Source organism: Rhinolophus sinicus, chromosome X, assembly GCF_036562045.2.
Source record: "Rhinolophus sinicus isolate RSC01 chromosome X, ASM3656204v1, whole genome shotgun sequence".
In the NCBI taxonomy this organism is placed as follows: domain Eukaryota; kingdom Metazoa; phylum Chordata; class Mammalia; order Chiroptera; family Rhinolophidae; genus Rhinolophus; species Rhinolophus sinicus.
Genome location: NC_133768.1, coordinates 5,763,227 through 5,784,657, shown reverse-complemented (window position 1 = coordinate 5,784,657; position 21,431 = coordinate 5,763,227). Strand labels below are relative to the sequence as shown.

At 48.7% G+C, this 21,431-nt stretch overlaps 1 protein-coding gene across 1 annotated transcript in view; it reads right to left on the bottom strand.

The window, feature by feature from the left end:
• The window catches only part of PRKX (protein kinase cAMP-dependent X-linked catalytic subunit), a 65,484-nt gene that overhangs the window by 23,095 nt on the left and 20,958 nt on the right, over window positions 1-21,431 (bottom strand). The window contains exons 3-4 of the mRNA XM_074324196.1: window positions 15,966-16,134; window positions 4,497-4,760 (exon numbers count right to left, since the gene is read on the bottom strand). Coding sequence (XP_074180297.1) covers window positions 4,497-4,760; window positions 15,966-16,134 — 433 coding nt within the window. The remainder of the gene's footprint in view (window positions 1-4,496; window positions 4,761-15,965; window positions 16,135-21,431) is intronic.

Sequence of the window (21,431 nt, the reverse complement as noted above, 5' to 3'; positions counted from 1 at the left end):
ATGGTGGTGATGGTGGTGATGATGGTGGTGGTGATGGTGGTGGTGATGATGATGATGGTGGTGATGGTGGTGATGATGGTGGTGATGGTGGTGATGGTGGTGATGATGATGATGGTGATGGTGATGATGGTGGTGATGATGGTGGTGATGGTGGTGATGATGGTGGTGATGATGGTGGTGGTGGTGATGATGGTGGTGGTGATGGTGGTGGTGATGATGAGGATGGTGGTGATGGTGGTGGTGACGATGAGGATGGTGGTGATGGTGGTGATGATGGTGGTGGTGATGGTGGTGGTGATGATGATGATAGTGGTGATGGTGGTTAGGGTTAGGGAGGGAGCGAGGGAGGGAGGAAGAAAGGAAAGGAAAGGAAAGAAGGAAGGAAAGAACAAACCCTGGATCTAATCCAATCCATAGATCTAACCACCAGTTTACAAGACATACTGGGGACAGAGAAACAAAGGAGAAATCTGCCAAATCTAGACTATAGGGTTTCCTACAAGGCAAGTGACCCAGTGTATTTGGTAAATAAATGGCAAAAAGTGGGAAAAGAGTGAACTTTAAGTGAGACACAAATCAGCCAAATGTAATGTAGAAAGCTTGGTTTGCAGGGAAAGAAAAAGACATTTTTTTGAGACGCTAGGAGTTTGCATCTTGGCTGGGTGACAGCATGATATTAAGGATGTTTGTCTTTAATTTCGTAAGATGCAGTAACAGGGTCAAAGTTATTTTTTGTAAAGTGAATTACCTCTTAAGAGACAGGGCGGTGGGGACTAGCTTTAAAATAATTCCAGAAACAAAAATGTGACAGGTAGAAAGATCACATAAGGTTGCAAAGCTTTGACAGTTATTCAGGCTGGGTAATGGGCACACGAGGATTTAATGTAAACGCTTATCTCTACTTTTGTGTATGTTCAAATGTTCGGTAACAACTGGAAAAGATTATGATGCCTGTTACCCCTAGGAAGATGCCCGAACTGAAAATTCAAAAGATAGCATTCAATTTAACATCTCAGTTTAAATAATAAAAAAAAAACTACAGTAGAATAACTACAAAAGATCTGTTTACAGAAGAAGACACCCATATCCGAAAAGGAATGCTGTGTAGTCTACTTATAAGGTCAAATTAAATACGTCACTAGCTTGTTTGATCATTTAGAAAATCAACAATAATTCTAGTTTGTCCCTAAGTATATTAGGAGTGCTTTAAAAAAATAATAATAATAATGTATGCAAAACATTTTAATACAAGAAAAATGAGAAGCTGAAAAAAAGACCAAGAACATATTTTCTCAAACTACACTACCCGTGATTAGAAACATTAAGTTCTTTCTAAAAACAACAATATCAAGAGGCTTTCTTTCAACATAATGAGGCTTTCTTTCCCAAAATACAGCCTGTTCATTAAGTAAATTAATTGCTTGATGTTACGTACTGAACTGACCACATCTATTTAATCTTAAATGGACATAATGGATTAACTAGATAGGAACATGGTTTGCCAAACTTATAATCAAGTGAATATGTGAAACATTTTCTTTTTCTGATTCACTAGAATCAGACTTCCAAATAAAATGAATAAAAAACCAATCAAGGGTATGTCCTATACCATCTGCTGCCGGTAGGGGGCAGCACGAGTGTTCTCAACCAACCTGGAAAAAATATTAACACAAGGTCTCCACTCACCTAGGTGAAGGCCCCTGGTTTTTACGTGCTTTATTCTTAGAAATATAATCAGTGAAGTCCTATAGGGGAAAATCAGATTGTAACTATAACAAGGAGTTCACAGGATGGCCCTTTTCTAAATACCATCAGAGAGAGGAGTGATTGAGTGAAACATGGCCCCCCAAATCAGGTGTCCCACAAATGCAGAAGTTTCCACCTGGGACAACAGGAGTGAGTTTTCCAGGTCTGCCTGTCCAATTCGGGAGCCGTGTGCAGCCGCTGAGCCCTTGAAATGTACCGAGGAGCTCAAATTCTAACTAATTTTAACTAAAATTTAAAAACAGAAACTCTACGCAGTTGCTGATAAAAGGCTAGGGATTTTTGGAGAGCTTGTGAATCTGTTTCTACAACTATGAATGTCTCTGGACACTAAATTAAGAGCAAGTATTTCTCAAGGAAATTTAGTGCCCGGATTGAGACGTCCTATGAGGGACAAAACATACCTGGCATTTCCAAATCTTAGTATCAAAAATGCATGGATGGAAACTCTCAACTTTTACAAGGCTTGGTATGTTGAAATGGTCATACTTGGTGTATGTTGAGTTAAACAGACTCTATTATTAAAATTATATACATCTGTTTTACTTTTTTTTTTTTAATTTTTTTTTTTTTTTTTTTTTTTTTTACTTTTTAAAACAAGGTGATTTCAAAATTTCAAATGACATGTGAGGTTATTAGACAACATTGTTGTTGATAAACAGCCATTTTAGGCACATAAATGACTAAAATTGTCCAGGGCGACAAAATTAGGAATGCATGTTATTATCAGCAGCTGCGATGACATTAGAAATATTAGCACACACTCTCTCCGGCTCTGTCCGGGTGTGTCTCTCCTTAATGCCTAATTGTACAATTTGGGGAGCAACTGGGGATACAAGAAAGTAAGCTTACATCTTATTAGGGGATGAAAACAAGAAAAACCACAGCAAAAACCACAGGAAAATAATCCCCAAACGAAACAAAACCCCTAGAAAATGACTTTGGGATTGATGTGAAAGGAAGTACCAACATAGAAAATAACAAAGTTTCATCACCCACCTTTATACACTTCCCTCTTACTCATTTCTCAAAATCTAGAATTGCATTCAAATCAAATGTGTAGCCCCCAAGAGAAGCCCCCAGTGCTTTCATGAAAGAGGTACTCCTGGTTTAAATGCATGGGATTTAAACTACTCAGAGTGTTTCTTACCCTTAATTTTGTTTGCGTGGTGTATCACGTTCATTTATTTGCGGATATTGAACCAACTTGCCCCCCAGGAGTAAATCCCATTTGATCGTGGTGTATGATGATTTTAAGACATTGCTGAATTCAGTTTGCTAATATTTTGCTGAGGATTTTTGCTGCACACCTGAAACTAATGTAATATTGAATACCAACTATAATTGATAAATTTAAAAAAATTAATAAAATATTAAGAGTGTTTCCTGTATTCTTTATAGTAAAGGCTGCATTATTCCTAAGGGAGACTATGCACTTTCTACAGAACAAGGCACTAACAGCAAGAAAATGCAATACACAGGGCTTTGCGAGTACGTTAGCCCCACTTAGGCTGAACACTGGGCTTTTATACGTTATGTATTATTTAATTATACACAGTACTTACAAACATCTTCCCAATTCAATAGAGCATTCTGGATCACGGGGGTGAATTAAGCCAAAAGGTATTTGTACGGAACTATGTAAGAGTATTTTAGGTCACGATTCTTAATAAAACCAACTCTCTGATTGATTTTAGCAATGACGAAAACGTTTATCCCAGAAATTCCATTGTTTGGAAATCAACATCATCATTTCAGAATTAATCTGAAACACAAATATTTATGCGTAGTGTATGTACTCGACCTTTATTTACATAAGAAAACACTGGAACTCATTTTTTGTTCAGCAAGTGGACTTCGTTTTTTGTTATTTTAAGACGTAAAAAGCAAGCTACCATTTTTTTAAAAACTATATAAAGATGCCCTCAGTGTTTTTAAACGCATACTCCCTTCTTATCAAGATGGTGAATTAAACAAATTCGGCTCTACCCGCTCCCAAACTATAAGGAAGAATGATTTTAAAAAATGTTTTAAGTGAAATGCACAAAAACTAAGAGGGGACAAAAAGACAATGCTGTACAATTCTGGAAGTTGCCCAAGTGTGGGGCCAGGAAAACTGGATGGGCAGACCTGACAGTTGAAAGTGGTTGTCGTTGAGAATGGAAAATGGTGGTGGGGGGTGGAGGGGGTAGAGAGAAAGCTCCTTGAGTCACAGTATGTGTGTATAATTTTGATCAAAAGAAAAGCTACCTTGAGATATGTCACCTCACACCTGTCAGAATGGCTACCATCAAAAACACAAGAGATAATAAGTGTTTGGTGAAGACGTGGAGAAAGGGGAATCCTTGTGCACTGTTGGTGGGAGCGCAAATTGGTGCAGCCACAACGAGAAACGGTATGGAGGGTGCTCAGAACATAAAACTAGGACTAGCGTGTCATCCAGCCACTTCACGCCTGGGTATTCATCCAAAGGAAATGAAATCAGGGTCTCAAAGAGCTATCTGCACCCCATGGTCACCGCAGCTTTATTCACAGTAGCCAAGACATGCACACAACCCAAGTGTCCAGTGACCAATGAATGGATAAAAAAAACGTGATACATATGCCATGGATTATTATTCATCCACACAGCAGAAGGAGATCCTGTCATTTGGGACACACTGGATGGACTGAGAGCACATTACACCAAGGGAGGTAAGTCAGACAGAGAATGGGCGGAAACGGTCACTTACTTGTCTACCAGTTTCTTCGCGAACCCAAAGTCGGTGAGCTTGATGTGACCATCTCTGTCCAGGAGGATGTTTTCTGGTTTCAAGTCCCTGTAGACAATTTCTCGGGAGTGTAGGTACTCGATGGCACAGATAATCTCTGCCGAGTAGAAGAGCCCCGCGTTGCTGGAGAACCGCCCCCGGTTCCGCAGGTAGCTGAACAGCTCCCCGCCAGGCACGAACTCCATCAACATGTAGAGGAAACGCTCGTCGTGACACGTCCAGAACCTGCGGGGACACGACGGCGATGGAAGGGGCCCCATGAGAGATGCAGGGGGCAGGTGTGGGCAGGTGACAGGATGTGGGCACGGGGGGCATTAGGATACGGGTATGGAAGGATATTCAGATATTCATACACGGACGCATGCAAACGTGTGCATATGGATGGACGTTAAGACCCAGTATAGATTGATGGGTACACATAAACGTTAACATACAGCATACACAGCGGTTACATGGATAGAAAATGCGAAGACATGGGTATCCTGTTAAACGTGCAATGGTCTCAGAATGGAGGAGAGTACAGACCGTGTTTAGATAATACACTAGCTAACAGCTTGCTATGGGTTCCACTATATCCCTGAAAGTAAGTATGGTGAAGCCCTGACCCCCAGGACCTCAGGATGGGACAGTGTTAGGAGACGGGTCTGTAAAGAGGGGACTAAGGTGACATGAGGTCACTAGGGTGGGCCCTGATCCGATAGGACTGTGTCCTTATAAGAAGAGGAGATGAGGACACAGACACACACAGAGGGATGGCCACGTGAGGACACGGGGAGCAGATGGCCGTCCACACGCCCAGGAGAGAGGCCTCAGGGGGGACCCGCCCTGGGACACCTGGGTCTCAGACTCCAGCCTCCCAGACTATGGGGAAAATAAGTCTGTTGTTTTTTCAAGCTGCCCAGTGTGTGATATTTGCTTTTGGCATCTCCAGCAAATGCATACACAGCGGGCACATCTTCAGGGACCCAGAGCTGTAATCATGCCTGGAAACTTACAGTAAATTAATGCACTGACTCTAGAACACCTGCCAGGAAAAGGTGGCCATTACCAAAGCCCAAAGTCAGAGATTTCTGGGCAATTACCGGGGCGGACCTTGCCCGAGAGAGTCAGAAGAGATGCATTGTCCTTTCAGAGGCTCGATTAGCTCTGTTAATGGAACACAAGGCAGCGGCACTAAGGGATCGAAGAGAAAGTGTGGTGGGGAGAGAGGGAAAAAAAGGCTGTGTCACATCTGTGTCTTAGAAGTCTTGGGGAAGGGAGGCAAGTGTTGAGGGAGGAAGAACATTTTCACGTAAGGAAACACGGCATAAAGAGAAGAGCGCTTTGGAACAGAGGGCCATGTGTTTAGAGAATTCAGAGGCATGAGTGTGCCCAGCTGAGGGGCCATCCAATGAGAGCCACCCGCGGGCACGGGGACACACGGGACAATGTGAACCCAGATCGGGCACCAGTGACACTGTAACGACGCCCTCACATCCTCTTGGGACAGGACAATATGACCGCTGCTTTCCTGCAAAGCTTGGCCAATGACCAGTGTCCATCTGGGCTTCACCAAAAATAAATGTAGCCCAGGGAACCGGCCACCGTATGAGGCGGCAGCTCAGGGAACCATCTACCTACCAGAGGGTCCTGCCCGCTGGGATGGGCCACCCCAATACAGTAAAGTGCGAGAAAGACAAAGCGTTGGGGGAGGTAGCTTGTAAGGACTGACAGACGCACTCCAAGGAAACTCACAGACAGTGACACTGTTTCCGAGGGTGAGCGTAGAACCCTGCAGTGATTTTAATGCCCAGGTGGGGACGTAGGTGCAGGCTGCAAATAACACCTGACTGGTGAGCCCGTACAATGAGGGTCTATGTGAACTGGTGACCGTCTGAGTCCCACGGGGCACGGCGGATGGCACATTTAGCTCGCGTGCTCCAGGAAAGCCTTGTTCTGGGGCACAGGGGTGTCACTGAGCCCTTGAAAAGACCTTAAATGGTCCAAACTACCCCAACATGGGGCTACCGTTTCCTACAACTGTGAATTTGGTTGGAAAGGTAGAAGAACATACAGGACCCCTTACATACATCAACACACAGACACAGACACACTCCTCTTTGATTAGCATGCACCCACTCTTTACAAAAATCCTACAGCCAGATCTATTAATTCCCACCAGGCGAATAATCAGTCCAGCTCCTTTCTCAACTCTTGAAAACCATGCCTCCCCACGTTCCAGGGCCACCTCATGTCACCCTCCAGGGCCATCAGAGAAATAACTAACAAGGGGAGGAGGTTAGAACAGCGCCGAGAGAGAGTTAGCGATAAAGGCAAGAAAGGGCCTTTTGGATCAAGCCAGTCAGTGGAGTGTGTTGGTCCCTAATAATAACGTGGGTAGAGACTAGGTGACCCAGACTGGAGCAGCGGCTCAAAGATTTCAGATTCGGTCAGCTGGGGTCCGTGTCATCCATGTTGCAGTGTCATCCATGGGGCCGACGATACATATACGAAGAGTCAGCGTTTAGTGTGTATTATTCTGCTCCCCATCCCAACGTGTGGGTTTGTTGGTTTTGCTCCACACCAACAAGCAATTCTGCGGCACCACCTGGGTGTCCTGCAATTCCACTCCGTTCTCACAGCCTACCCAGAGACAGGTGGCGTCAGACCCCACAGGTGAAGGGCTCGGTCCCACAACACTGTCCCCCGCCTTCACACGTCAGTCGCAAGCCCAGGTTGTCACCTGCGCTTCTGACCGTCTGCCTACAAATCAGAGGGTCCCACGACCCCCCTACTTGGGTTTGATTAATTTGCTGGAGCGGCTCACAGAGCTCAGGAAAACAGGTCACTCACCTGATCAGCGGTGTATTATGAGAGAATACAGCTCAGGGACAGGCAGGTGGAAGACATGCACAGGGCACAGAGCCTCCACGTCCTTGCCAGGCGTGCCAGTCTCCCCAGATCGCCACGTGTCGCCAACCCGGGAGCTCTGTGAACCCCGTCCTTTTGCGTTTTCATTGTGGCTTCGTGACACAGGCACGATTGATGGAATCTGCCATTGGTGACTGATTCCACCTCAGCCCCTCTCCTCTCTGAGGAGGGTTAGGGGGTGGGACTGCAAGTTCCAACCCTCTAATCAGCTGCTGGTTCTCCAGGCAACCAGCCCCCGTCCCTAAGTGTGGTCCGAAAGTCACCTCATTGACCAAAGACACCAAATATATAAGACAAACCACATACATAGTTCTTATTGTAGATCACAATATTACTGTCAAATGTCGCAAGTGATTGAGCGGGGAGAATTATACCACGATAAAAGGCCACATAAGATAAGTTTGTTCCACAAATACCTCAATAAAATCAAACAAGAGATGGACAAATCACAATGCCTAAGACAGACGCTATGTACGAAGGGGCATAAGTCACTTTTACCTACACACGCCACACTCATAAGCCATCAGTCGGCAGCATCCTTGAGAAGGGAGCAGAAAACTGTGGCTATGAAAAAACAACTCCTGACACCCCTGATTTACCCATCTTCCTCCAAATCACTAACATCAAATGAATATCATGAGAAAATTAAAAAAGAAAAAAATTCCTCTGGCACATCTTTCCTTGAAATCTCCCTCAATAAGTCTTTTCTTACATGGAGAGACTTTGTAAAGAGTTTGGTGTTAACAATGACAAGAACCGAAATAGCCCAAGGAAGACAACTCACCATCCCGGGAACATTTACAAACATTAAGTCACCACTTGGGGCTTCTGGACTGACAGGAAGGCATCTGTGTGGCCACAAATACATTAAAATCCAAGTTCAGAAAAATCAGAAATAAGATTACTTGCATCAGCCCATCTGTTGGTCAAACGCTTCTCATTACGGGCAAGACACCGTCCCTTGCACCAAGTAGATAAAAAATACAAATGCAACGGCAAAAAGAGTGAGAGGGTTGACCGCAAGTGACAAGACAAAACGAGGCGAGTTCTGGGGGCAGAAGTGTCCGTAGGGAGTATGAGTCTGACCGAACAACATCAATCCATCGTCACTCCCGAGCCCCACTCTGTACTGACCTCCGTAAGCCATTCACTCTTTTCCTCACTGAATGGGTAGAGTTTGGCCAAGGACCCACCTGTGCCAGGTGACGTCCTGTCTTAGACATACAGTGAAGGGACGGGCAGATCCAGCTGGGGGTGTCCTGCAGGTCAGCAGGTCAGCAGGGGAGCTGACGCTAAACAGTCAACACGGGACGCCGGGTGGACTCATGGCAAGAACAGGCCTTGGGAGGACCCGGGGGCCAGATGCATCCCTGCCCAAGGGAGACCAGGGAGGGCCGTGCAGGAAGGTTGGAACGTGAGGTACCAGCTGACACCGTGGAGACACGGCAGAGAGTCCTCCTTCTGTCGAATGCGTGGAGGGGAACCACTGATGGGATTTCAAAGCCAAGAACGGCACCGTCTGATTTTCAAGGCAGAGAGAAGGCTGGGCTCAGGAGTGGACGAGCCCTGGGAAGGACACTGAGAAGAAAACAAGGGGACCCAGATGAACGGAGTCAGCTTCTGGGACGATGGCATTGAAGTGGACAGACTCTGAGACGTGCTTTAGAAGAGAAAAGGGCAGGACCCCTGACAGAGGCCAAGAAAGGACACCAAACACGGCACCCGATGGGACGCAGGGCCTGGGAGACCATGTGGGGGAAACTGCAAGGAGGGACCTGTGAGTATAAGGGGCCAGGAGGAAGGTCAAGGTTTTGCTTTTGGACATAAGGACACTGAACGGCCTGTGAGGCACCTGAACAGAACGGATCTTGAGTCTGAACTACGGAGCAAGCCTGGTCACGGGGGATGAGGGCCCGATTTGGGGGGCACATGCACACACGCCTGCCCCCTTCCCCAACGTCCAGTCTCCCACCTTGCATGGCCTCGCTTCTCTCCATGGGAATTTGGGGATGTCTGGCCTCACCTTCAGCACGTCCTCAACCCCGACCACACATCCCGGAACGTGTCCTCCCAAAAACGTCTGCGGGGCCCTCCATGAGGTTGAAGGGGAAACAGTAAGAGGTGAAAGTGTGTATAATATGCTTCAGTGATGTCCACACTGTGTGTGTGTGCACGTGTGTGCGTGTGTACGTGCAGACAGCTTTAAGCACAGAGAAAAGGACCCCTGAGGATGAGGGAGGGTGGGAGGAAGAAAGGCAAGCCGAGACAAGCCGGGAAAGAAAACAGAAACAAACAAAAGACAACACGTGAGCCCCCTTCACCAACACGGAAGACACAGAACTAGACGCTGAAAATGCAACTCAAGCAGCTGAAAGCAGGGACGGGAACAGATTTGTCTGCCCCAGGATCGCAGCTGCGTGATTCACGGCAGCCAAGAGATGCGAGATAAGCAAAACGGGCCCGTCCATCTGTCCCGTGGAATAATATGCAGCCACAAAAAAGGAAGGGAATTCTGTCATCTGCTGGGCCGAGGATGAACCGTGAGGACACCGTGCTATGTGAAACAGCCAGTCACAAAACGACAAATACTGCGTCATTCCATGTACAGGAGGTCCCTGGGGGAGTTAATTCGTAGACAGGACGGAGATGGTGGTAAATGGGGAGTTAGTGTCATGGGGACAGAGTCTCCATTGGGGAAAAAGAGAAACTTCCGCCGATGAAGGTGGGTTTGGTTCCACAATAACGTGAACGTCTGTCATCACTGAACTATACACCAAAACACGGTTAAGACAGACAATTGTGTGTCGTGTACATTTTACCACAGTTGAGAAACGAATCAAAATGCTACATGTGTCCACACATGCGTATTAACCTATGAATCAGGAACAGCAGAAAGCCTCTGTCGTGTGCAATGTCTCAGGAGGTTTCTAACCCCGGCCCCTCGGCCTGTCCCGCAGACTCCAGCTCGGAGCAGCTTTCTATCCGAAACAACCACTTTCCATCTTTACATCGTCTTCTTCTTGCAACGTCTGAGCCAGGGCCCCGACCGTAAGGCATCTTCAGGGACCTGGAAATCAGCCGCACCCATCTGCAGAGGCCTAGCTTAACGTTTGCTGTCATCTCTCCAAATGTTGCAATACAGGTGGACCTGGACGTGTGCCACCGACGGAAGAGAAGGAAAGATGGCCCGTGTCACCCTATCTCCTCGGCCCCATCTCTCCGTGCAATCTGAGGCTCTGGAACGTTCCTTCTTCTTTCCGAACTGGCTCCGTGGTAACCAGCCCCCCCACCCCCCCCTCAAGGTGACCTGGGCTTGTTCCCCCTTCCCCCCACCTCACGGCCGTCTTCTGCTCCTGGCCCCAAGGGCCCCCACCCTCGGTGGCTGCATCTGACGGCTCCCACCGATGACAGTGATTCTCTCTTCCAAGACTGGTCCTCTGCCCTCAAAGTATCCCAACGAGAATCCGCTCTCTCTCCCGCTCAGCTTCCTAGCCGTGTGCCACCCCAACGACACGGCTGTGCAAGTCAGAAGCGTGTCACCTTTGTCAGCAGCCACGCACACCAGCCCCCACCTGAACTCACAGGGAAGCCCAGCATCTACTAGGTGCCCAGGCTGTGCTTTTGCTGTGCCCACACCACCTGCCATCAACCCCTGAGGGACCCTGCCGGACCCTCTGTGTCACCTCTTCTCCTTTACAATGCCCACCACCATCGATGTCCTCACCCCGTCCACACCCAGAGTTGAGTCCCACGCAGAGTCAGGTTGCTCACTGCGTCCTGGACCCCTGGTGACCAACCAGCAGCTGCCGTGTCCTTCTGCATCTGGAAGGGGCCTCCCACCCACACCCCGTGAGCCACCCTTCCCCCTCTGCACAACTCTGCAACGTGTCCACCTCATCCCAACCCCACGTCCCCTGCCTCACCGAGTAGGTGATCCCCTCGTTATCTGTGACCCCTCGATCCACTGGGGACTTCACACTGTCCCTCTGTCACCGCAGTTTAAACTTCCCTTTTATAAGTGTCCAGCTTGCCCACGAAACTCATCCACTACATCATTTTAGGGCAAGAAGCAGGAACAGGACTCGGGCGGTGTCTGTGTCCCTTCTGTGACGTCTGTTCCTTGCAGGCGATGACGGAAGAGGAAGGACGGCTATTTCTAGATCTTTGCTTAGAGGGCTGGGAAGGTGGCACTCTCTGTTCTTTCCTCCTCAACCATCAGAAAAACAAAGGAACGCTTTTCCCAACTACCGGCCCGTGGACGAATGGGGAGTGAGAGAAGATCTAAGGCTCTGACCGTGACAAAGATCTTTCCTTTAGGCTTTGGGCACGTGCTGTCTAGGCTACGGGCACGTGAATGCCTCACAGTGAACACAGAAGATGTCCCTGCACCAGGAACGAGGACTCGCCATGTGGTGTGTGGGTGACACACTTCCCAGGTGTCTGTCATCCAGCACAAATGTCAGTATATGAGGTTCAGAGACCTACCTAAGCATCAGAGAACCTGTCTGTCTGTCTATCTATCTATCTCTCTATCTATCTACAATCTCTCTTAAGACGCCAGCAATCTCTCCACGCAGAACAGGTGAGGGATGGGTGGTGACAGGACACTGGTTTCTGGGGAGACGACCAGCCTTTCTCCCGGGCCGTTGTGACTTGGTCCCAATTCTTCTACGCCCTGGTCCCTGAGTTTCTCGGCTCTTCTGAAGTTCTCTCTCCCTTGGGACACGGCTTCCATCCCAAACAGCACGCTGTCCCTTCATGTGTATTGAATGAGCGCCTGGCATCTTTCCAAACCCACAGGCGGTAGCAGCTCACAGACTGAAGGCTGATAATGCCACTGGTGAATGCGCCCGGTCGTTCAAGGGGAATTCCACACTCACAGACGTCCCTGTTTAGCGTGAGATGCGTGGGGTCCCACAAAACTCTCATATCAAAGCCCTCACTCCCAGGACCTCAGAGAGTGACTGTGTTTGGGGGCGTTAAATAAGGTGACATGAGGTCACTAGGGTGGGCCCTGCTCCAATAGGACGGTGTCCTTATTAGAACAGGAGATGAGGACAGACACACACAGAGGGACGACCATGTGAGGACACGGGGAGCAGACGGCCGTCCACACGCCCAGGACAGAGGCCTCAGGGGGGACCAGCCCTGGGACACCTGGACCTCAGCCTCCAGCCTCCAGGACCGGGAGGAAATAAATTCTTGTTAAGCCACTTGCTCTGTGGCCCTTGGTTATGGTGGCCCAAGCAAACTAACGCAGTGGGCAGTGTCTTTTTCCATCATTTCTGGATAAAGGTAACCTGAAAATTCATATCACTGCTAAGTCTCTACAGCATCCATTTTGACAATAATGTGCCAAGATCCTATGCATTTTACGAGCGCTGTGGCACCCAGAGCCTGCCTTGTTTTACATGCTGTATCCGTGCTTTGGGCAAACAAACACTGACCAACATCAGGGGATTTTAAAGGACTTCCCACCACATGTGTCCCCCAAGCTGGTGAAGTGTTACCCCCTGAGCAGAATATCTAAATGACCGTGAGGTCCCTCGCAGACTAAAGGACAAAACAAAATTCTTGCCTCCCAGCCACACCCCCAGCTGGACGTGAAGTATAAAAAGATGGTACTGGATTCTGACCTGCCCCCGGGAGGGTGGAGGCAAGAGGAAAGTGAAGGTCACATACCAACGGGCAGATTATGGAGCCAGGTACAGGGAAGTCTCACTCCTTCAAAGATAAAAATTAGCCAAATCGGACACCTGGGTCCAATTCCATTCCCCCAAACCTAGAGCTTGCAGACTGTGATCTCAACTACGTAGGTCCTTTCTGTGTGTCTTTCTCTTTTTCTGGCAGGATGCTTTCTATTTCTAAAGTAAAATAATTTCTACATAAATAAATACACACACGACTCACGTAGTTCACTGAAAACAAGACACAGCCAAAGACAGAAGACATCCCTGTGCATTTTGGACTCCACTGCCCGGTAAGCAAAGCCGCCATTAGCGGGTCCTCGCTCGTGGCTTCTGACCACAGAAAGCAGCTCGCCTCACTGAAGCTCGAATTCGCAAGCTCTTCCCTTGCCCTGTTTGTAATTCCCCAAAGCCCAAGGCTTCCATCCTGGAGACTTTGACTTGAACACTCTACCCGGACCCCTGCATCCATGGGGCTCTTTCCTGGGATTTTAGACTTTTGAATTGTAAGACAAACAAACAAACAAACAAACAAACAAACAAAACACCTTACTGCCCATCGTCTCGGCTGACCCCCACTCCAGGAGGTGACAGGGTATGAAATCTCCTGCAACTCCAGTAACACAATGCCCCCCACTAGGGGGCCTAAAACCACAGGAATCCATCGTTCCCCATTCTGGCGACCAGGGATGTGACCTCAAGGTGTCCCAGGGCCACGGTCCCTCCGGAGGCCCCAGGGGACGGTCCCTCCTGCCCCTTCCAGCTCCTGGGGGCTCCAGGTGTCCCCGGGCTGGTGGCCGCCTCCCTCCCATCTCTGCCTCCGTCTCCACGTGGCGTCTCCTCTGTGTCTGTGTCCCTCCTCTTCTGTCTCTGACGAGGACACTGTCATTGGGTTCAGGGCCCCCTGATCCAGGACGACCTCGTCTCAGACCCCTCACTTAGTCACACCTGAGAAGACCCCATTTCCAGACAAGGCCCGTTCTCAGGTGTGGGAGGTGACATGAACACATCTTTGGGGTGGGACAGCCACCCGCACAGGGTGACACTCCCAGCACTGGGGCTCCTCACCCAAGGGCCGAAGCACATGCCCTACAAGGTCACCCTAACGATGCCTGAGGGCTGAGCCTGCACCCCAGAATACATACGACGGGGTGACCTGGAGTTGCCACAGTCCCCACCTCTGCTCCCACTGGGCTCCTCACGCGTCTCGAAACGCATTTCTTGTCAACAACGTCTGAGACGTCTCGTGTTCACCATGAATTCTATTCGCTGTGCGTCCCTGTTCTCCTAATGTCACCAATGTCACTGCAAACAGAGGCCACGCCGGAATGCCAGGTGCACTGTCTTCCTTGGAAAACTTGCGTACAAAGCACCTTCTGAACCACACCCCATATTTGGCAGAAGCCCAACCCCTAACACACACACACACACACACTGGGACCCAACAAGAGACTGGGTGTGACCCTGCTGTGGGTGCTACTTTGGTTTCCATGACTTGAAACCATGAGATGCTCAGGGGCCCCTCATTTTGGCACAAGACCGTCTTTTCATTCCATAAAAGGAAAGTAAAATAAAAAGCCAACTGCTTCCCTTCTCCCCGCCATCAAGCGTGGCCCACATCCCCGCTCTGGGAAGATGCCGCTTCAGGCTTAGCGGACACTGCTCTGGTGTCTGAGTTTCGGGGTGTCCCTCCCTGTGTTGGGGTGCACGCAGATGCTTCAACAGCATGGCAGAGGACATCTGTCCCCATGCGGGCAGGTGTGACGGTGAGAAAAGGCAGGTGTCGGTCAGCTAGGAGGGGTGCAGGACGGGGGACGCAGAGGAAGGAGGCATGCAGGGGACAGGTGGCCCCCGAGGAGCCCTGGAGCGATGACACGGATGGCACTTTGCACCCTCTGCTGCAAATGTACTCCCGTGACCGGATGATGGCGGGAAGGGGGGAGGGAGGGAGGCCAGAGGCCAGGACTTCACGAGCCCTTCACAGGGCATTACGTCACTGGGGCTCGATTCCGGGAACCCCTTTTGTTCCGTAGGCAGAGACGCAGCTCAGTGGGGAGGTGTGTGGGGAGGACGGTCATGGCCGGAGAGTGAAGAGCCTCAGAAGGAAGCGAGGTGGGGGTGGGGCAAGAACATGGGGAGGCCCGAGGCAGAAACTCAGGGCAGAGAAAGGGGACCTGAGTCAGGCAGGAGCTGGGGAGGAGAGCGAGGAATACGGCAGAGGGAAGGGGCGGGACGTGGGCAAAAGGCCGTCACGGCTGGGGACAGACAGCCACGTCTGGGCGTCCGAATGTCTGACACCTGGGTGGGAAAGGTCTCCCTCTGTACCAGCAAAGCGCATGGGGGCAGAGGGATGTGTCCGCTCCACGTGGGGCGCGTTGCCCTGCAGGCATGTGTGGGATGTCTACACGGAGACATCTAACAGTCAACTAGAAACCCAAGGAACGACCTGACTGAGTTAAGCTGAGAAGGTGGCTGAGGTCCCCGAACGGTGGCAGGCCCTCCAGGGAGCCAGTGAAGCTGACCCCGCTGGAAGGAGGGGCGACACAGTCTGCGGCGGGGCCACCCACGCCCGGTGGATGTTCGACTGCCTGAGCAGGGCAGACATCCTAGAAGCAGCACTTGCGTGTGTGGGGGCCCGGCCGCCCCAGCTCAGCAGCCGTTGCAGCATCATCTGAGCACCATCAGAAGTGGACCCCTGTCTCAGGTGGCACCTGGCTCGTCTGAGGGTCACACGCACACATGGTAGGTGGGGCAGCCCCGCCCAGGGTCGCTCGGGGTCCCAGGGACGGTGAGGATCAGAGGGACAGGTGGGGCAGCCCCGAGGCATACTCACAGCTTGACCAGGAACGGGTGGCTAACTTCCTTCAGGACCGACTTCTCGTTGTGTACGTGTTGCTCCTGCTTCAGGCGGATGACGTCCGGGATGCTCATGACCTTCAGGGCGAAGAAACGCTTGGCCGTCTTCTGCCTGACCACCTGCACCCGCCCGAACGTGCCTGTGCCTGCAGGGGAAGGAGAACCCAGGCTGCATTGAGACCGAGGGCTCAGCCCATCATTCCTGCGTGACACACCTGCTGAGAAGCTCACGCTTGGAGTTACCAACTGAATGCACCTCTTACACACACACACACACGCTCACATAGAGGGCACCTGCCTGTGAAACGTTCTTCAATTAGGGGCCATCACGTGTGCAAATGAGAACACACTCAGATACACACACACACGTAGAAGGAGACGTACAACGGGAAAGTGTGCAAAATGCATTCCTTCAATGTGCCTTCTTCTCTTCGAGCTTTTTCCCTAAAGACAGGGCTCGTGACGTTCCCCAAGAAGGCTTTCGCACACTAACGCCTGCTCAAAATGCTTGGTTTTTATTTTAAAATGGGCCACGGACTGGAATAAAGTGATGCTGATAATAATAGAGACGGAGGACAATTTAAGACTTGCAACCAACTACAAATACGCAAGGAAATCAGGGAACCAAACCGTCCTCTGTACCCAGGTGGGGCATTTTCAACCCAAATGCTCCCTCTTCCTCCCCGTCTGCCTCCTTCTTCTAGCCTCTCCTCGTCCTCTGAGCCTTGCATGGAGCTTACCTTCTACCCCTCACACAGGCTGGCCGTCATTTGATGCAACTATGAAAGCAAAAGTCCAAAGGAACTTTATCGATGGCCAGAGAAGAGAGAACAATGGAACTGTGTCTGTGTGCGGCCAGGCACTGAGGACGCTTATAAATGGCAGCTATCTTTTCTGTCCCTGTCGGTCTAACAAATAACGCAGGGGAAAAGGTCTCCTGCCTGAGCACAAAAATGCAGAAAACAGTCCACTTACAGGGCACCCTGACTGGAAAAAATGGCAATCAGCCTGGTGAAACAGGAAAAATATGAATTCAAGGATGGCTAGAGCATTAAAAAGTGCTCCAACATAACCACACAACAACGGATTTCCTTTTTTTTTTTCTTTATAGAGTTTGGAATTGTACATGGTAAGCAAGATGAAAACAAGAACAAAGTTGGACTCAAGCAATACTTTTTTTTTTTAGCATTTCTGTAAGTCAACTTTTAAAGACCCCATCTTTAAATATTCACATAATAAAGCATCAGTAACAAAAAAAGAAGCAGCAAATGATGAACGATACATTTTTTAAGTCTAGTCTCATGAAAAGATCATTGGGAAGTAAAGATGGAATTGTACGAGAGTAAAGTGGGATCCTGTTGATACAATTATGTGGAATCAGGTCAAAACAGAGAGGAAGTAGGGACAGGGCTTTGGGGAGAGTGAAGGGATAGTTTAGGGGTTTTTATGCAAACACTGGTGTTTCTATTGAGCCGCGTGCATTTGAATGGAAATGGAAGACACAGTCACCTAGTCTGAGTGCTGACTTTGATTTGATCTATGAACTTGGGCAAACAGATGAACGCTTTTTGGCCTCATGGTTCATCTCTCCAATAGGACAGGTGGATTACTATGCAAAACATAAATGTCTTGCCGCACATTAAGATTCTAGCAACAAAAAAGAGGCTGTGTGTCTTTCGATCTTTCTTCTTCCTCTTGGTCCCTTTCTCCTGAATCCTCTCTCTCTACTGCCCGCAATAAGGAGCCCATTCATTCCCTGACGATATTTCCTAGACAATATTTTGTCTTTTTAGCACCTGTATTTGACCTTCAACGGAGGGGGTCTCTATGCCTATGTGGAAAACAACACAGCTCTGCATGGACAACAGAATGTTTTGTTTTTTACATTTCTGTCTGAGACATCTTTTAAGCTTGCTTTCTCCGAGCTGTGCGAGTGGTAAACATTCAGAACTCACATCAGGGTACGTGGGCACCGACGCAGATGCCCTGTTACCCTGGGAGATGTGGCCAGTCCCTCAACGGCACAAGCAGGTGACAACACGACACAGGTATGCAATCGTGATCAAGGAAGACAAAACCAGCAGGCTGTCATTTTGAACTCGGTCCACTTAAATGTACTGAAGACAAAGAAAACATAAATGCATTGTTGTTAAGTTACCATCAGCGCAGCTGGAAGGAAAAGGGGCAACAGAGTGTTTCCTACTTGGTATTGGGAGGCTCTCCAATATACGTCTCCAGATGCCATTATCAGACATTTGAAAGTAGAAAATCCACGGTTTTTTTAAGCTTTGCTGCAGGTAAGGATGGTCACATAACCCACCTCTGCCCAGTAAGACACACGATGGAATATCACTCGGCCATAAAAAGAAGGAAATCCTGCCATTTGCGACTACTTGGATGGACCTTGAGGGCTTTATGCTACGTGAGATAAGCCAGGCAGAGAAAGATAAATACCACATGATCTCAATTATATGTGGAATCTGAAAAGACCAAGCTCCTAGATACAGAGAACAGATTGGTGGGTGCCCACGGTGGGTGAGATGGGGGAAAAAATGGTTGAAAGGGGTCAAAAAACACAAAATTCCATCCATAAAATGAATAACTTCAGGGGATGTAACGTGCTACACGATGCCTATAGTTAATACCATATTGCATTTGAAAGTTGCAAAGATCCCTTCGTGAATTATACAAATGTCTCCCCACAATGCTGTACACCTGAAACGAACATAAAATCATACCGAATGCCACCTGTAATTGAAAAATAAATAACAGTACACGTAAAAAGAAGAAAGTCGCTAAGACAGTCAATTGTCAAAGTTCTCATCACAAGAGAAACATGTGAGGTGAAAGATGGTAAGTGGACTTACTGTGGGGGGAGGGCAGATGGGGACAAGAACAGAGATACATTTCACTATATAAGTTTCTTAAATTTTTACTTGTGAACTATGGGACTGTTTCATCTATATAATAGTAAAATTTAAGTCAAATTGATAAAGGAAATTGACACATTACATAATTATTGCAGAATAACTGACTACATCCTAACATGAATTTATCACTAAAACTCAGTTCTTTTTCTTGGCATTTTCCCCCTCATAGTGATATCAGAAAAGATTATAAACTGCAACATATGAAATAATAAATGTTTATCGAAAGCATTTCATTCTCCTTTAAAAAGTCAATTTTTGAAATTATTTTGTCACACACAAGTAGAGTCAAACTTCCTATTTATGGGGGGAAAAAGACTTTAAACAGTATTTTTAAAAGAACGTGTGCTACCTCTGTGACTAAACTTAAAACCACAGAACTGGACACTTTAAAAGGCTGAAACGGGGGGCCGGCCTGGTGGCTCAGGTGGTTGGAGCTCCGTGCTCCTAACTCCGAAGGCTGCTGGTTCGATTCCCACATGGGCCAGTGGGCTCTCAACCACAAGGTTGCCGGTTCAATTCCTCGAGTCCCACAAGGGATGGTGGGCTCTGCCCCCTGCAACTAACATTGAACACAGCACCTTGAGCTGAGCTGCCGCTGAGCTCCCAGATGACTCAGTTGGTTGAAGTGCATCCTCTCAACCACAAGGTTGCCGGTTCGACTCCCGCAAGGGATGGTGGGCTGTACCCCCTGCAACTAGCAACGGCAACTGGACCTGGAGCTGAGCTGCACCCTCCACAACTAAGATTGAAAGGACAACAACTTGACTTGGGAAAAAGGCCTGGAAGTACACACTGTTCCCCAATAAAGTCCTGTTCCCTTTCCCCAATAAAATCTTAAAAAAAAAAAAACAAAAAAAACAAAAGGCCGAAACGTACGGAATGGATATCACATCTCAATAATCAAAACACACCAAAAAAAAAAGAAAAGTGTGGTTTAGATAATCTTCTGAAGATTTAAAAAAAAACAAAAAACAACAATACAACTGCACTATTTATTCAAAGGTCAGCTGAATAAAGTGGACCGAATGCAGCTCAGCCCTGGGGGAGGGGGTTAGTTTTCTGAGTTCCCTTGTCTAGACAGCTTACAAAAAAGAAAACAAAACAAAACAAAAAACCCAGTAACTCCCCGTACCATTTTGTTGAGTCAAGCAACATTCAATTTCACATTCTCCTATTTTAAAAGATAAACACAGAAGAGAGATTTAAGAACCATTTGTAAAGGAATTCTTCCCTTTGCAAATTATTTGTTAATCCTCGCTACTCTCCAAGACAGAAACCGAACCATCACAAAGGACAAAAGGAACACAGGAAGTCCGTCCTCCCCCCCCCACTCACAAATGTCATGCAAGGAAATGCCTGGGATTCCTGGCTCAGCCTGGCTGCTCACATGAGCCGGTGTCTGCAGCCCTGAAGACCACCTGGTGACAGATACTTCACCAACAAGAGCAAAGGCTGGCTTTCATGAGCCCACAGTACAGGCCGGCGCGTTCAAGCATGCAGCCCTAAAATGCATCCCAGATGGGGCGTAATGATGTCACCACACCCCACAAAATACAAAAGACGCATTACCCTCTGGCTCAGGTTTCTCGAGCTGAGCACTACCGACATTTGGGGCTGGAGGATTCCCTAAGGGGTGGGAGAGGGGGGCTGATGTATCCCTGACCTCTACCCACTAGATGCCAGTAGCATCACCCCGTCCCCACAATTGTGACAACCAAAAATCTTTCCAGATGTTGCCCAGTGTCCCTGGGAGACAGCTCCCTCTTGGTCAAGAAGCATAGAGAGACAGACAGTCTTGTGCTAAGGCAGGTCTCTCAGCCTCAGCACCACCACCACCACCGACTGGGGCTGGATGACTCTCTGATGTGGGCCATCCTCCTGTCCATCACAGGGTGCTGAACAGCGTCCCTGGTCCCCAGCCAGCAGATGCCAGCATCACTTCCTCTGGTGCCCCTGTTGTTATAACTACGATGTCTCCAGCCATCGCCACACGTCTGGTGGGGACAGCATCACCCCCGCTGAGAACCACTGCCTTAGAGCAAGCAGCGTCCAGTAGAACTCTCTCTAGTGACAGAAACACTACACCTGTCCTGTCCCTGCAGCAGCCACGAGCTCACCAGGGGCCACGGAGGCTCTGAAACGTGGCACCTGCATTGTTGTCTTATCGAATGTGTCCAGTGGCTGCTGTCGTGACAGACGCAGCGTTTGTACCCCTCAGCTCCCACCCAGTTCGTGTACCACTGCCAAGTGCCAGCTCAGAAACATTTGGCACACTCCACATCAACACGGGCTATGAACACAGCGTGGCTCTCTAAACACACACCGAGTGAACACAATGAAATAAGGCCTTTGTTCGGCCACTGTCGCTATGTTATTGTGTCGGGCGCCATGACGACTGAAACAGCAGCCACGCACACAGGCTGCTCTGTGATCTCACATCGTTTCACTCGTGGACGGTCGACATGATTCACCGTAGCTGTAACAAGTGACAGGCTCACTCGGCGTTCATGGCC